The sequence below is a fragment of the Pristis pectinata genome, chromosome 28, assembly GCF_009764475.1.
Source record: "Pristis pectinata isolate sPriPec2 chromosome 28, sPriPec2.1.pri, whole genome shotgun sequence".
NCBI lineage: Eukaryota > Metazoa > Chordata > Chondrichthyes > Rhinopristiformes > Pristidae > Pristis > Pristis pectinata.
The window spans coordinates 3,631,616-3,649,007 of NC_067432.1; the positions used below are offsets into that span (position 1 = coordinate 3,631,616).

At 45.4% G+C, this 17,392-nt stretch overlaps 1 protein-coding gene across 1 annotated transcript in view; it reads left to right on the top strand.

Annotated features, from left to right (window-relative positions):
- The window catches only part of LOC127583864 (uveal autoantigen with coiled-coil domains and ankyrin repeats-like), a 97,973-nt gene that overhangs the window by 63,887 nt on the left and 16,694 nt on the right, over positions 1 to 17,392 (top strand). Inside the window, exon 2 of the mRNA XM_052040258.1 lies at positions 7,810 to 7,940. Within this exon, the coding sequence (XP_051896218.1) occupies positions 7,810 to 7,940 (131 nt within the window). The remainder of the gene's footprint in view (positions 1 to 7,809; positions 7,941 to 17,392) is intronic.

Consider the following 17,392-nt stretch of genomic DNA (forward strand, 5'->3'; position numbering starts at 1 on the left):
GGAAAATGTATTTTGTTGTTGTTACAACTTGCACTTCAAATGGTGACTGTCCACTTACAAGGAAAATTCTATAATGAGATCTTGTGTAAAGGCTCTAATGCACAGGATTGCAAGAGACTGCAGAGGGTTGTGGACTGGGCCAACTGCATCACGGGCACAACCCTCCCTACCATCAAGGACATCAAGAGCCGGTGCCTCGAGAAGATGGCATCCATCATTAAGGACCCTTGCCATCCGGGGACGTGCCCTCTTCTCATTACCACCATCGAGGAGGAGCTACAGGAGCCTGAAGACTCACACTCAACTATTTAGGAACAGCTTGGCTGCTTTACTGAGGCAGTGAGAAGTGTAGACAGAGTCCATGGAGGGGAGGCTGATTTTTGTCATGTGTTGAGCTGTATCCACAACTCTGCAGTTTCTTGTGGTCTTGGGCAGAGCAGTTGCCGTACCAAGCCTTGCATCTGGAAAGGATGCTTTCTATGGTGCTTCTATAAAAATTGGTGAGAGTCAAAGGGGACATGCCAAATTTCCTTAGCCTCCTGAGGAAGTAGAGGCACTGGTGAGTTTTCTTGGCTGTGGTTTCTTCATGGTTGGGCTAGAACAACTAGTGGTGGTGTTCACTCCTAGGAACTTGAAGCTCTTAACCCTGTCAGCACCGTTGATGTAAACAGGAGCATGGGCACTGCCCCCCTTCCTGATGTCAATGACCTGTGTTCAAATATCCTTTGAAAAATAAGTTATAAAGTACTATGGCATATCTTGAAAGTTTATTCTTTCTAGTTTTGTTTTGAGTGGTATATAACAATATGCCACTAATTCAACACTTTCATATATTTTAGCATTGTGAGCTGTCTGGGCATGGTATTCCCACATGTACTGTGATTGGGCCCTGATATCTATCCTATTCCCAGTGGCCCAAGCTTTGAAATCCTTGCTCTCTGCTCCTACCTGGATTTAACCACATGACGTTTGAACATTTGCTTGTTTCACTCACCAGATTTACTTTCAGTGGGAAGTGTTTATAATTTAAGACTGACATGTTTGTATCTTCTGAGCATTAATCAAACAATGAAAGCCTTGTTGAAATTCTGTTCGGCTAACTGGCTTCTAAGTTTTGGAATTCCCTTCCTTTAACCCCCGTGCCTTTCCAGCACTAAGACCTCCCTCTTCAAGTCTCCCTCTTTATGTGGTTGGTGTCAGGTTTTGATTTGTGCCTCCCTTGGGATGCCTTGCTCCAACAAAGATTGCTCTATAAATGTGGGTGGTTGTTTACACAAGTACCTGCTCCAACTGGGCAGGTTTTTCTGCACTGGGATAATTGGGGCTGAAAAGACTCCTTAAATTTAACAGTTACGTCTCCCACTTGCTGGATTTTCAGGAACGCAGCCTGTCGTCTCCTGAACAGAGTTTAGAGACAGCTCATGAGATGAAAAGGAGTATTCTGGTACCCTGTGTTTTTAATAGTTTTAAATTCCAAATGAAAATATAAATTGCCATAGCTCGAAATATATTTAAGCCACGTGGTTTAAAATACATGTACCGGCCGGCAGCACGCAGTGTTTCTCCTCGTGATTGACTGCATCTCCCTTGTGGTATTATTGTTGCATCTTGCTGTTGATGCATCCACGGAGTGAAGGGCTTCGACAGGGAATTGTGAGGTGGCGGGGAGGAAGTGTTGGCCCTTGCACTGATGATGGAGAACCTTTAAACTTCCCATAGCAGTGATGATGCAATCTACAGATTGTGTGGCAGAGATGGTGTTGCTTTTAACTTGGTGGGTCGGTCATTTGGTGAGGCAAGTCTGTTCGAAGGTCATCCAGAGGCTTTCTGAACCTGACACTTGAATCTCTCTGCTGGAAGTCACTATTTCTAGAATCCTGCAAAACATGCCTTGATGGTTCTTTGACTTCAATGATGATAGCTTGATACTCCATTACTCACAGGCTATGCATGCACAGAATTATTATTAGCTATACCTTGCAGACGTCTCTCAGAGGGTTGCGAGGTCAGAAATGCAGAAGTTGGCTGATATCATGGCCTGTTTACTGTGATCTGGCTGTGATATTTTAGTGCCAAGTTAAAAGCTTTACTTAAGCTTGGCACAAGTTGCTGGGGTGTGCACTACTTCACAGCAGGAGTCCAGCGATCTCTGGCTGCACTTGCTCCTGTTGAAAAGAGCTGGAATCGAACAAGCAGGCACCCAAAGGCTCGGTGCAGGGGAAGAGGGGAAGGAGTGCCATGGCTGAGTTTTAATCTCCAGGCTGCAGCCGATTTCTGAAACAAAGCTCAAAATACTACAAATTAGGATCCTCCTGGGGAGTAATGAAGTCTGAAGATGACTCAGAAGATGAAGAGAATTTAGTAAAATGCTCAAGTGGGGTTGTGAACTGGGGGCATGCGATTCTTCTGAAGTTGTAGAACAGTGTTCAGAGCCTGCAAACACAGCGACGTTGTTCTTTCTAGCCCTGATCTGCACCGTGCCAATTGTGGAGTTGATTTATAGCAAGCTGTATTTGCAATTAGAGATCTGCCCGAGTCCCAGAAGCTTTCTCGACCGGCATGAAGCGCTGGTTTTCCTGTGCCTCTGTGCCCTTTGTAGGTATCTTGCACCAAAGCTCTCTTTAGTTTAAATTAGTATTTAGGAGTTTGCATGGGAATTTGCTGCATGGTTTTCCTCTGATCACATCCAGTGTTACTAAGTTGTGATTAGTAATGTTGCATTGTGGCTTTTCCAGAGCCAAGTGCCTTTTGAACGAGGAATGGCTGAATGTCTGATGGCTGCGGAATATAGATATCCATATTGATCCAAAGTGGTTCTGCAGCCTTTAATAATAGATGCGTGGGAGTGAATGAATAGGCTGTAATCCAGTTGAGAAAGTGATGTCATTAAGCTGCAAGGCCAAAGCTTCGAGCGACTTCTAATCACTGGCCCATATCCAAAAAGAAAATATTTATTTCAGCCTTGTTGACTGTAGCTTTTGGCTTTTTATCATCAGGTTTTGTTACTGTTTCTTTCCCTGATCTCTGATGTTTGCAGCCTTGGTATACTACTTTCCAACACTGTTGAGCAATTTAACATTTTGCAAGTACTCGAGCATGTTATAAATGACAAAACAATCACTGAAATGTTTTGGTGCCCTTGTAATAATCCAAAGGAATTTTGTTGTTGATTTTGATGAAAATACATTCTAAGGTCCTCTATTGAAATTGTTGTAAACATCTGTAAGGAGGGATCAGACTTGCATTTTTCCCTCCTGCTCTCTCTAAGTCTCATTTGATGTGTAGGTACATGACAGCATTCAAATGGGCAAGCTGAGCTAATTTTAAACATGTCCTTTCCCTAACCCCTCTGCCCCTCCATCACCTCCTTTAAAACTTGTCACTCTGACCAAGCTCACCAGCACTGTTATCTCCTTTTGTGACTTGGTGTTGTTTTAATTCGTGCTTCTGTTTTATTTTACTATGTTAAAGGCACTCTAAAACTACAGATATTAAGTTATGTCTGAGTTTGAGATATGATTTGTATTTATTTGGCCATTAAGGTCTTTCATGTAAGATCATTATTTCTACTTGTCTTCTTTTGACAAGGATGGCTCAAACTTTGGTACATTTTCATGGCCATTGGTTGCTGGCTATTGTTTAATGTCTCATACTCGTACAGCAAGGAAATAGGCCCTTCAGCCCACCAAGTCTGTGACAACCATCTAATGCCCAATTTCGTCAGCACTTTCCACATTCCATCAACAATCTCCAGATTCAACCACCCATCAACACCTGAGGGACAATTTAATAGCCAATTAATCTCCCAACCTGCACATCTTCGGGATGTAGTAGGGAAATGGAGCACCTTGAGGAAGCCCATGTGGTAAGAGGGAGAACATGCAAACTCCATGCAGGTAGGACTAGAAGTCGGGATTGAGCCTGGGCTGCCTCATAGGGAATATCGGCCAGCTTCTCAAAGGAATGAGGGTGGAGACAAACCCTGACCATGGTAAATCTGCTCCTTTACTCCCCTGACAAAACAGACACTGACCTAAGCACATTGTCCAGCCTAGAATGCTATCACCTGTACTGGGGGGGCATAATATAGTCTTTCCAATGAGACATTAATAAGACAATGAGACATCCATGTACCTTTCCATACGTGATCCCATAGTTTTCTGGATGAAGAGCAAGGAGTCTGTTTAACAGATGTCCAGGTCCATACTTGTATCTCAATCAACAATGTAAAGACGTTTTTTTTTCCAATTTAAATTGCACCTTTCACATCCATAATAACCCTAAGGGATTTACAGCCAATGAAGTACTTTCAGTTTGGAACTGTAGCCTTTGCTGGAGCCAACAACAACTTATCCACAGTAAAACATCACAAACCGCTTTGCAACAGTGTATTTGGATAAAAGTGAATGGAGGAGGAATAAATCAGTTGGCTGGATCACGTCTGTTTGCAGCTGCTTATTTAAAAGGTTTAGTCGGAAGCGTCACATGTTCTCCCATCTCTGGGTTGTTGTTGGGGGGGTGGCGGTGGGGTGTGGTTGTTACCTTCAAAGTCAAGTCTGGCTGTTCAGTTGTGACATCAGGAGATACTTCATCACAGTGGTGGAGGACTAGAACTGTTGCCCTCCCAAAAAATTTGAGGAAGGGGTTTCATCGGAAATTGCAAAGCTGAGATTTGTAGCTGAAGGGTTTGGGAACCAAAGCAATGGATGGAATTGCAATGTAGATAGGTCCTGACCTGACTACGTTCACGGTGGCACAGTAGCACAGCTAATAGAGCTGATGCTTCACAGTGACCCAGGTTCAATCCTGACCTCCCAGTGCTGACTGTATGGAGTTTGCATTATCTCCTTATGACCACGTGGGTTCCCTCTGGGTCCTCTGGTTTCCTCCAACATCCCAAAGATGTGCGGGATGGTAGGTTAATTGGATGCTGTAAATTGCCTGTGTTGGTAGAAATGTGGCAATAATTCACAGGGAAAATTAATGGGGGAATGCGATTCCTCTGTAAATTGGCATGAACTCGATGGACTGAATGGCCTCCCATGTTGTATAGAATTATGTAATGTCATTAAACAGCAGGCAAACAAAGGGATGAATGGCCTCTTGGTCATGTGACAGGTCCTTATTTTCGTTGGCTGGTCTCAAGGTATTAAAATTTGGGACTTCAAATAGATGCAGTTGCATCCGGGCTGACGGCCGTTTGAAACCAGAGCCTCTGACGAGAGGGTTATTGAGTACAGAACAGAGAGGCAGCACTTGATAATTATGGGTCTGCTTATAGGGTTGAGCTGAAGGCTTTACGCATTAGTAAAACCAGCAACAAGAAAACTATCATTACACGCTGCAACAGCTGCTGGACGCTGGAAGCCCTGCCCAGCTTGAAGCTTGCTTTTTAATTGGAATTTGCATTTGTCTTGTTGGTCAATGGAGGAGTGGAGGTGAGTGTCAGTGGTGTTTGGGGGTCGGGGTTTCGAACAGAAAACAAATTAAGAGTGGAATTTTGGAGTTTGCCTTACCCCTTCAATGTATTGCTCTCCAACCTGAAGTCCTCAGTAACTGCTGTTCTCCAGTGCTGGTGTTTCACACGTCCCTGGTTTCCCTTGACCTGAAATTCCCTCCCTAAATCCTGTCACTCTACTTTAACATGCTCCTTGACAGATTAGTCTTTGAGCATGGCTTTCTGCAGGTTGGTGGCAACTTGTATCTGACAGTTGCTCCTGTGAAGTGTATCGGAACGTTTTACTGAATGAAAGGGTTATATAAATGAGAGTTGTTGCTGAATTCCATTTACCAGATACTGCTGGGTATTGACTGGCTTCCTGGCAGGTTTGCAAGATGGCTGAACGGTTTGCAAGATGGCTGAACGGTTTTGCTTCCTAACGAACACTTTGCTGACCCACACTTGTTCTCTCAGACCGAGCTTCAAGGCTTCCTGCTGGTGTACAGATTGCCGCTTCTCATTTTGCAAGTGCAGGCATCACTGGAAAGACCAGGATTGATTGTCCATCCCAGTTGCCTTGAAGAAGGTGGTGATGAGCTGGTCCCTTGATCCACTGCAGTCTGTTTAGCATGGGTGCTCCCACATGTTCTTGGAAGGGAATTCCAGGTTGTATTGGTAGCCAATGCAGACAGTGTATTAAATCCAGTACACTGCATGTGGCCATGCAGGACCACAGCACCTTCCCGGACTTGCAGTTGCTGCACAGGTAGATGGAATGAAAAGACATCACCCTCCACGGCTGTGGCAGCAGGCCTTGTTTTCTAATTCCTTTCTCGTCCAAACCTCCCGTGTCTCAAGCTCTGCTCGGAGGTTGGGGCAGGTGGCTGCTGGTGGAAGCATTGGTGTGAATTCAAAAAGGCAACTCAACAGAGTGGTAAGCCTGTGGATCGAGGTGAATTCAAGGGAAGCTGGATGAAACATGAGAGAAAGGAAAAGGATGCTGATGGGGAGAGATGCTGGAAGGTGGCTGTGTGGAGAATAAACACTTGATGTAGATTTAATACATTGCTGTGTACCTGTCAGGACTACATTTAGTGATGTGAATATTCCCGAGAACATACACCTATATACTCACTTCCACCTCCTACCTCTCAGCTACTGGTGCTCCTCCATCTGCCTATCCCCTCCTCCTCACATGGATCCACCTATCGCCTGCCAGCTCTTGTTTGCCCCTTTTTACACTGGCCATCTCCCCTCTATACTTCAGTCCAGAAGAAGGGTTTCGATCCAAAACATCAACTGTTCATTTCCCCTCCTTAGATGCTGCCTGACCTGCTGAGTTCCTCTAGCATCTCGTGTGTTGCCTGACAGCATAGGGCCTTTCACTTAACCACGTAATGCTGGGACATTTCCTGGCCGTCAGCCATGGGTTGGTGAGCAGCACTCTCCCCTTTGATGCCGGAGGTTGTCGGTTCCAAGTCCCACCCTGGAGATGTCAACACAAAAATCCAGACTGAAACTCCAGTGAGACACTGGAGGATTACTGTACTGTTGGAGATCAGTCTTTCAGTCAGAGGTTAAACTGAGACTGGAAAAGATCCACCTGAAGGAAGCTGGAAAGGACATGAGGGAAAAGGCAGGGAAGTATATGGTGATGAGGAGAGATGTTGGGAGGTTGCAATGTGGGGAAGTAAACACATGATGGGCCATTTATGAAGGGCAGTAGCTGTGTATTTCTGGTGTTCCAGACCAATCTTTTTCTTTCAACCAATGTCACTAAAACACGCTCTCAGGTGGTTTCCTTGACATTTGTGGGATCTTGCTGTGTGTAAGTCAGCTGTACGTGTTGCCTGTTGTACAACAGTGACTACATCTCGAAGATGCCTCGTTGGATTGTAAAGTGCTTTAAGATGTTGTTAAAGGTACTATAGAGATACTGCTTGACCCGCTGACTTCTTCCAGCAGATTGCGTGTTACCATAGGGATATGGTTTGGCTTGATTGGGTGGCTTGCACTGAAAGGAATGGTTTGCTGGTGATACAGTGAAAAGTTTGGGATGGGTAGAAAGGGAGAACATGAATTGTTTCCTTTCTGGCTGGCTCTCGAGGAGTGAGCTTTGCTCCTGTTGACTGGGCTGACGGTCTAGTCAGTAATACGTGTGTCCATCTGTGAACACGTATCCACATTCTGCAGAGAGTCTGTGTGTTGTCAAACGTGGCCATGTCAGATTCCTTCTCTGATTGGATGGAACAGATGTTGCTGTATAAGATGCCTGAGCACGAGACGAAGGCTGTCCTTGCACTATAGAACTAAGATGATATGCATGTATCATTACTTCACATGATATTTTTGCTTCTTTTTAAATGCAGACATCAGATTGGAGCAAATATGACGACCGTTTGCTGAAGGCAGTGGAAAAGGGAGATGTGGACAAAGTTACATCAGTGCTGGCCAAGCGAGGGGTCACCCCGACCAAGCTGGATGTGGAGGGCAGATCAGCGTAAGTGTCTTGTACCCACTGGTCACTACTCGCCCCACCCTCAAATCGGGCTTTGCAGTTTCACTTTCCTAACCGGGTCAGTTCTGTTGAAGCCAATATCTTGTTATGCAGGCAGTCCCAAAGTTACGGCAGGGTTCCATTCCTGAGAACATAAGAACATAAGAAATAGGAGCAGGAGTCGGCCATCTGACCTATTGAGCCTGCTCCGCCATTCAATAAGATCATGGCTGATCTGGCCGTGGTTTCAGATCCACCCCTACCTGCCTTTTCCTCATAACCCTTAATTCCCCTACATGCAAAAATCTATCTAACTGTGTCTTAAATATATTTAATGAAGTAGCCTCTACTGCTTCCCTGGGCAGAGAATTCCACAGATTCACTACCCTCTGGAGAAATGAGTTCCTCTTCATCTCCATCCTAAATCTACTCCCCTGGATCTTGAGGCCATGTCCCCTAATTGTAGTCTCACCTACCAGTGGAAACAACTTTCCTGCTTCTCTTAGCTATCCCTTTCATAACTTTATATGCTTCTATGAGATCCCCTCTCATTCTTCTGAATTCCAGCGAGTATAGACCCAGGCAACTCGATCTCTCCTCATAGGCTAACCCCCCTCATCTCCAGAATCAACCTGGTGAACCTCCTCTGCACCGCCTCCAAGGCCAGTATATCTTTCCTCAAGTAAGAACACTGGCTGCAGGCAGTACTCCAGGTGCGACCTCACCAGTACCCTGTACAGCTGCAGCATAACCTCCCTGCTCTTAAATTCAATCCCTCCGGCAATGAAGGCCAACATTCCATTTACCTTCTTGATAACCTGTTGCACCTGCAAACCAACCTTTTGCAATTCATGCACAAGCACTCCCGAGTCCCTCTGCACAACAGCATAAGGTGTGACCAGATTAGTTCGTGAGTTGGAAGTGAACAGTGTGTGGGAGAGGATCCCAGAAGCAGCAGTAACAGGAGAGCGGGAAGAGCGGCCGCCAGCCGGCCTCGCTGACTCAGCGAGTGAGTCTGTTCAGTGCTCCCAGCTCTGCTCCACTTGACGCAGCCCGTAAATGTTGTGGGTCTTGGGGGGGCAGGGGGTGGTGAGGGGAGAAGGCAGGTGGAAATGCCCTGTTCCCACCTGGCAGAAGATGCCTGTAGTCCCACAGCAGCCGGTAAATCCACCCCGCTGGTCTCCCAAATGCTGGCTCATGTGTACAGGTTATCCACATCGGGTGTAGCCCGGAGAGCACCTGCAGGTGACGACAACATAAAACTCTGATAATCCGACGCTTTTGGGACTTTGGTGCCAGACTAGCAGGTTTTCCGGACTATTGGCTGTTATTTCTATTAATATTCCAACACACTTTTAACTTTTTTTTAGCTGTTAGGCAGTATTAAAACAGGTTTTCCAGTTAATTGGGGAAGTTAGAGAGCTCAGGAACCAGAGCTCCAGTGAGGGAGGGAGCAAGGGGACCGGGACCCTGGGGACGGAGGGAGGGAGGGAGTGAGGGGCCCCGGGGGCGGAGGGAGCGAGGGGAACCGGGGCCCCAGGGGCAGAGGGAGGGAGCGAGGGGAACCGGAGCCTTGGTGAGTCAGGTACTGAACCACTGGGATTTCTGTGTAATTGGATAGTGGAGTTTTATTGTACTTGGGAAACTGTTGATGTTTAGTTTTGGAATCACTTTGCTTTGATCTTCTGGTGTGTTGTGTGCCTACAATATCCCACTCTCCTCACTCCGTTCAAGTTCCTCTCCCTGTTGAGCACAAACACTCTCACCCCCCCCTCTCTTGCCCTCACCCCCAGGTGTGTGTGTCTCCCTCCCTCATGTGACCCCTCCCCAATCTCTGCCTGTCCTTCAGGTTACTCTCTTACCTGCTCCATCCATAATTACGGTGAGACGCTTGACTTTGATTTGTGTTTCTTTTGTTAATAATACTGAGTTCGACAATGAGAAGAGTTTAGGGTATAATGACCTGGTTGAGGTCAGTAACTGGTCATGTGGAAAATTGAACTGGAGTTCCTTCTCACTAAATCTGCAGTGAGTTTCTACTAAATCTGCTGCATTGTCAGACTTCTGTTTGTTTCGTCTACTTTTTATGCAACATAATATCAAGAAAGATTACTTTGTCTTATCGACTTAGCATCTGTTTAATTATGGTCAGAACTTGTTAGTACAGGGGCTCAGCTGTAATGATCACTTCCAAATCTGCACATCCTGTTTAGTGGAACACAAGTCACCATTCTCCTGCTGCTGAAGGAGATCAAAAGCGGTTGATTGAAAATGAACACTAGAATTGTTCTGAACGGAAAGCCATTACGTCTGACAATAGAAATGGATTTTCGTTAAAATTAATTTGCTTGATGACTTGAGCCTTTGTGATAAGAGGAACATTGAACAATGCCTCAGGCTGTGTGGTTAGTTGGGAAAAAGTCTAAAGCTGGTAAAATACCACTTTGCACGTAATGGCATCTTTGATGTTGTAAAACTTCCCTGAAGCCATCTCAGGAGCACTGTCAAACAAAGTCTAGCACTGAGCCTCACAAGAAGATATGACAAGAGATGGCCAAACACACAGGTTGAAGGAGTACATTATCTTTGTTTAATGTCATGCGTTTTTCTAACAATCCAAATATTTTATGGCTCTGAAGGAGGTCATTCGGCCCATTGTGCCTGTACTATGCCTTTTTTTCTCCACAGCTGTTTTTCCTTCAAGAATTTATCCAATTCTCTTTTTAGTAAGTTCCTGTTGCATTAGTTTCCATGATTCTTTCGGGCAACATTTTCCAGATCACAGCAACAAGTTGCTGACAATAAAAGTTCTTTGTCTCTTCCTGACAATTTCGCCAATTCCCTTGGATCTTCCTCCTCTGTTTGTAGCCTCTTTGTTTCCCTTTTGCTGGGCTCCACCTTGTCTGCCCCCCATACAACTCCTTTCTGTAGACCTTTCCACAGTGCAAGGATGCTCCCTTAGTGCTTTATATTCAATGAGGTACTTTATGAAGTGCAGTCACTTTGAAGTGTAGGAAACACTACAATGTAATGCCAGAGTATGGACCTAAAGTTTCCTCGAGCAGCAATGTTATAATCAGTTGATGAATAAATATTGGTCAGGCTCCTGGTGCAAACTCCTCTGCTCTTTACCTTAGTGCAGGGGGATCTGTTATTGACCATTAAGGGGCAACTTTTTCACGCAGAGTGTTGGTGAGTATATGGAACGAGCTGCCAGAGGAAGTGGTTGAGGCAGGTACAATAATATCACTTAAGAAGCACTTGGATAGGTACGTGGAGGGGAGGGGCCTGGAGGCATACGGGTCAAATGCAGGAAATTGGGACTAGCTGGGTGGTCGGTATGGACTGGTTTGGCTGAAGGGCCTGTATCTGTGTTGTATTGCTCTATGACCTGAGCTGGCAGGAAGTCCACTCTTTCATATCTCATTGAGAAGATGGAAGGACTATGGATATGGTGGTCCTCTGTCACTTTGTCTCCTAACTTTGGTGATGATAAAGGACATAGAGGTATTGCCCAGGCACACTGCTCTGGTGTCCCATCCCTTCTGAGGACGTGGCTGAGATTACAGTCACACATCTTCATGATACCTTTCCTTAGCATGGTGAGATTTAATAAGACACTGAGTTTCTTAAAGGCTGATTTTATTTTTGTACTTGGTTGAGGGGAGACCTGATAGAAGTTTATAAAATTGAGAGGCATAGTAGACAGCCTGAATCTTTTTTCACCCCCAGAGTAGAAATGTCAAATGCTAGAGGACAAAGATTTAAGGTGGAAGGGAAAGTTTTTTTACACAGGATGGTCGGTGCCTGGAATGATCTACCAGGGGAAGTGGTGGAAGCAGATACATTAGTGGTGCTCAAGGCTTTTCGATGGGCAGATGGGCATGATCAGGTAATGCAGGGATATGGATCAGACATTGTGGACTGAAGAGTCTGTTCCTATGCTGTACTGTTCTATGTACTTGTTCTGTTGACATAGTGCATGGGGAGTGTAGTGTCAAGTGAAGACGGTATTGGAAGAGGGTGGGGAGTAGCTTTGGTACTTGAAGTTGGGTGCAGTTGTGCCTTCGTTCCCCACGGCTCTGAAGACTGCATAAATAAGGTGGTTAAGAAGGTTATATTTGCCTTTATTGGCTGAGGCAGAGAATATATGTGGAAGCTTGGCTAGAACTGTATACATCATTAGTTGGACCACAGCTAGAGCACCATGTACACATCTACAGGAAAGATGTCATGACGAGGGAGGGATGTGAGAAGAGTCACATACATGTTGCCAGTGTTTTTAAAAAAAAAGAAACACAAATCAAAGCCCAAATAGGTGAATTTTTTAACCATGAAAGATTGAAGGTGTTGGTGTTTGGAGGGAGCTGGGTGTTCATGTACATAATCATAAAGTCAATATACAGGTTCAACAGGCAGTTGGGAAGGCAAACTGATGCAGGGTCTTGACCCAAAACATCAACTATCCCTCTGCCTCCACAGGTGCTGCCTGACCTGCTGAGTTCCTCCAGCACTTTATTTGCTCCAGATTCCAGGATCTGCGGTCTCTTGAGTCTCCAACAGGCAAACTGTATGTTGGCCTTTATTGCAAGAGGATTTGAATGCAAGAAGTATTGGTCCTACTCAGTTATAGGGTCCGTGTGGGATGTGTCTGTAACGTATTGTGCATGTCTGGTTTCCCTGCCCAAGGAGGGGTATCCTGGCCTTGTAGAAAATGCAGCAAAAGTTCACCAGATTGATTTCTGGGTGGGCGGGTTTGTGACCACGTACACCGGAGGCGTATGGAAATGGTTTGACTAATCCAGGCAGTAAGTAACACACATCAAGGCACTTTGATGTGCAGTGTTCCTGGATCTGAGCATGCCACAAAGTCTGTGCACTTCTCCGGGGCTTTTTCTATGGGGTGTCCTTCCTCCCTACGGTGAGCGCCTTTTGTGGTTGTATACTTTTGAGGACATGTGGCTAGCAAAGTGAAGTGTGGGAAGTATTCAGGAGTGGAGGGAGAGTGATCTCACTGGTGATCTGTGTGTAAAGAGGAGTTGAATATTAGGGGCTTTGAATTATGAGGGGTATAGATAGGGTGGACAAGCAACATCATCTTCCCATTGTTAAACGATCCAGTACCAGAGGGCCTGCATTTAAGGTGAGAGGGGGTACGTTCAGAACAGACATGAGGGGAACGTTCTTTATTGAGAGAGTGGTGGATGCCTGGAATGTGTTGCCTGATAGGGTGGTGGAGGCAAATTCACTGGGGGCTTGGATGGGCACATGAATGAGGCGAAAATAGAGGGATATGGGCATTCTGTAGGTAGGAGGGATTAGCTATGTTGGCACAACATTGTGGGCCGAAGTGCCTGTTCTGTGCTGTACTGTTCTGTGTTCTAGGAAGAAGCATTCAGTGTGCAGAAGATGGAGAAGATGTAGCAGAATGAACATGAAAAGTAGAATTGGGAGTAGACCTTCTGACCCCTCATACCTTGTCTCTCTTTAAATAATATCATGATTTATCTACTTCAGCACTACTCTCCCGCTAGCCCCATATCCCTTGATACCTTTAACCTGTTAACCTATTTTTTTTAAATGTTCATTTTGCTATGGCCACATTTTCTTGAAAGGACTGAATGTTTTGAGTCCTTTTGGGTAGGGAATTCCAAAGATTCATCGCATCTCTGGCTGAAGAAATTTCTTTGCACCTTCATCCTGAATGGCCAACCCTTTATTTTGAGATGGTGGTCAATGGTCTGGCAGAGTTGGTGGGTTGTGTTGTGCTGTGGGTCAGAAGTCAGTCGAGTTTACTGTCATATGCACAATTACACATGTACACAGGTGCAATGCAAAGCTTACTTGCAGCAGCATCAGAGTCACATAGTATATAAGCAGCATTCACAAGAAAAACATAAATTAAACACGTTGCACACAATTTTTACAAGAAAGAACACAATTAGAACAAAAAAGAAGTCCATTTCAGTGTAAAGTGATCAAAGTAGTCATAGTGTTGCTAAACTGTAGTGATTGTGGATGTGCTGGTTGGTTCAAGAACTGAATGGTTGAAGGGAAGTAGCTGTTCTTGAACCTGGTGGTGTGGGACTTCAGGCTTCTGTACCTCCTGCCTGATGGGAGCTGCGAGAAGATGGCATCGCCCAGATGGTGGGGATCTTTGATGATGGATGTCGCCTTCTTGAGGCAGCATCTCCTGTAGATACTCCTGATGGTGGGGAGGGATGTGCCTGTGATGTATTGGGCAGTCCACTACTCTCTGCAGCTTTTTACAGAGTCAGAGGATTAGTGACCAGTTTAGCCAGGAGGAGGAATGTTCTTGTTCAGGAGAATTGCTGGGTGGAACTGTAGCCATGTAGGAAGTGTAACCTGAGCCAAATCCTGTCTCTGATTATTTCCTAATATATATGTATATATATATTAAAGAAATGATTTTGAAATGAATCCCAGCTCATTCCCTTGGAATGTACACTGGCTAAACTTCTAGGGGACTTTTGACAGCTGCTAGGAGCAAACAGTCCTGACTTTGACAATCCTTTAACCTGATTCGTAACTTTTAGCCTCACTTTAACATGCAGCAGAGTTTAATAACTATTTGTGAATAGATTTTTAGACAAAGACAATACTGTTTTGCTCTGGCATTAGTGCATTGTTGGTGAGTTTGTGTCCAGAGGCAACTACAAATGTATAATTTTCTCCTCAGTTAATTAAAGATGGATGATTTATGTCAGCGTAAATTTTGAAAGAATGAGTTGTTCCAAAGTCTTTCCTTTGGAAAGCTCAATTATACTGCAAATGACAACCTGTTTCTTTTAGATGGCTGTCTGTATGTTTGCCCTGTTAACATATGATACAGCTGAAAGCTAATTAATTAAACTTCACTAATGCTGAGATTATTCAGCATACCAGTATCAGTTTGAATTCTTAAGGGTTTTCTGGCTATGTCAAAAAGGAATTTTGTTCAAGTACTATAAAATCCAGCAGGGATGTTAAAACTGAAGCAGTAAGTTACTCCCCTCTTCTTTTCACCCCTAAAATGCTCCACACGCACAATGTTGAAAAAAAAGTTCCACAGGTGACTAAGTCACAACCATTGGGTTAGCTGGCTGTCAAAGGCAATCTATCTGAATATCTCTGAAGTTCAAAACCATTAGCTAAAATTAAAGCATCATTATCAAAAAAGCAAACTATTGTATTAAAACAATTTAACTTGTAGTTTTTAAATCAGCCCTCATGTTATGCTTTATCCATAACATCCTGTAGTGGTTCATATGGAACCAGAAGAGGAAGTCCACATTTTAGTTTGTGACTGAAGGGTCTGGATCACCTTGTGCCAGTTTGTTGCCTCTTGAGTTATTTAAAATATGCTAGAAATGGAGCAGAAATCACCCGCTGGAGGAAAGCCAGATGCAGGGTCTTGACCCGAAACGTTGACCATCCCTCTGCCTCACCTGTTGAGTTCCTCCAGCAGTTTGTGTGTTGCTCCAGATTTCAGCAACTGCAGTCTCTTGTGTCTCCACATTAGAAATGGAGCACGTTAGACTCTGCCATAGGTGCACAACTGGATGAGTTGGGGTTCATGTCTAATCCAAGTGACCTTGTGCAGTTTTTTTTAAAGGGGATATTATTCATTTGCTTTCCTTTTGTCCGTGCACATAAATTGCCATCGAGACTTTTTCCCTTTTGCAAATGGAAATAGCAGAAAATTTTGCAATAATCCATTTTTGGCAGAAAGAACAAGGAAGAAAGACAATATAACCTGAATGACATGGTTCTAAAGTGTGTGTAGGGACAGGGACCTGGGTGTACATGTACACATCTCTTTGAAAATGGCAGGAGGCATTAGAATCAGTTAGTGAAGCATGTGGAGTCGAACCTCATAAGAAGAGGTGTAAAGTATAAAAGAGGGAGGCTATACCGAATGTTTATAAACCACTGATTGGACCTCGAGTATATTGTGCCTAATTGTGGTCACCACACTTGAGGGATGTGACGGTCCCAAAGAAGGTGTAGTTAACAGAATCATAGAGGGATTTGGGATTTCGGCTTCAGACGTAGTCTGGAGCAGCTGGTCATAAAGGGGACTATAGGACTGAGTCGAGATTTACAAGAATGCAGACACAAGATAAGATTTCTTTATTAGTCACATGTACATCGAAACACACAGTGAAATGCATCTCTTTGCGTAGAGTGTTCTGAGGGTAGCCCGCAAGTGTCGGCACACTTCTGGCACCCACAACTTCCTAACCCGTACGTCTTTGGAATGTGGGAGGAAACCGGAGCACCTGAAGGAAACCCACGCAGTCACTGGGAGAACGTACAAACTCCTTCCAGACAGCGTCTGGAATTGAACCCACGTCGCTGGCGCTGTAATAGTGTTATGCTAACTGCTACACTACCGTGCCTGCAGATGCAGGAGTCTGAAGCAATACACACAAAGTGCTGGGGGAACTCAGCAGGTCGGGCAGCATCTATAGAGGGAAATAAACAGTCGATGTTTTGGGTCGAGACCCTTTATCAGGACTGGAAAGGAAGAGGGCAGAAGCCAGAATAAAAAACATAAGAGGAGGGGGGTGGAGCACAGGCTGGCAGGTGACAGGTGTGTCCAGATGAGGGAGGAGGGTAGGTGGGTGGGTGGGGGTGGGGGTGGGGGGGTGGATGAAAGGGAACGATGTGAGAAGCTGAGAGGTGATCAGTGGAAGAGGCAAAGGGCTGAAGAAGAAGGAGCCTGATAGGAGAGGACAGTAGACCATGGAATAAAGGGAAGGGGGTGGGGATTGAGGGGGAGGTGATGGGCAGGTCGGGAGGGTGGAGGTGGGGAAAGCAAAAGGGGTGAGGGGGCCACAAGAATGAGGGAAAACAAAGGGCAGGGAGGAGGGAAAACAAGAGGGGAGGGGTTACCAGAAGTTAGAGAAATCGATGTTGATGCCTCAGGTTGGAGTCTACCAAGGCAGAATATGAGGGGTTGTTCCTCCAACCTGCGCCTGGCCTAAAGTGGCAGTAGAGGAGGCCGTGGATAGACGTGTCAGTGTGGGAGTGGGAAATGGAATTGAAGTGGGTGGCCACCGGGAGATCCTGGCTGTTGCAGCGGAGGGAGCGAAGGTGCTTCACAAAGTGGTCACCCAATCTGCGTCGGGTTTCACTGATGTAGAGGAGGCCGCACCAGATGCAATAAATGACACCCTCGGATTCACAGGTGAAGCGCTGCCTCATCTGGAAGGACTGTCTAGGACCCTGAATGGTGGTGAGGGAGGTGGTGTAGGGGCAGGTGTAACACATTGCACAGTTGCAGGGATAAATGTCAGGAGGGTGATCGGTGGGGAGGGACGAGCGGACAAGGGAGTCGCAGAGAGAGCAATCCCTATGGAAAGCGGGTGGGGAGGGGGGTGATGTGCGTGGGGTGGGATCCCATTGGAGATGGCGGAGGTTGCAGAGAATGCTGTGTTGGATACAAGAAT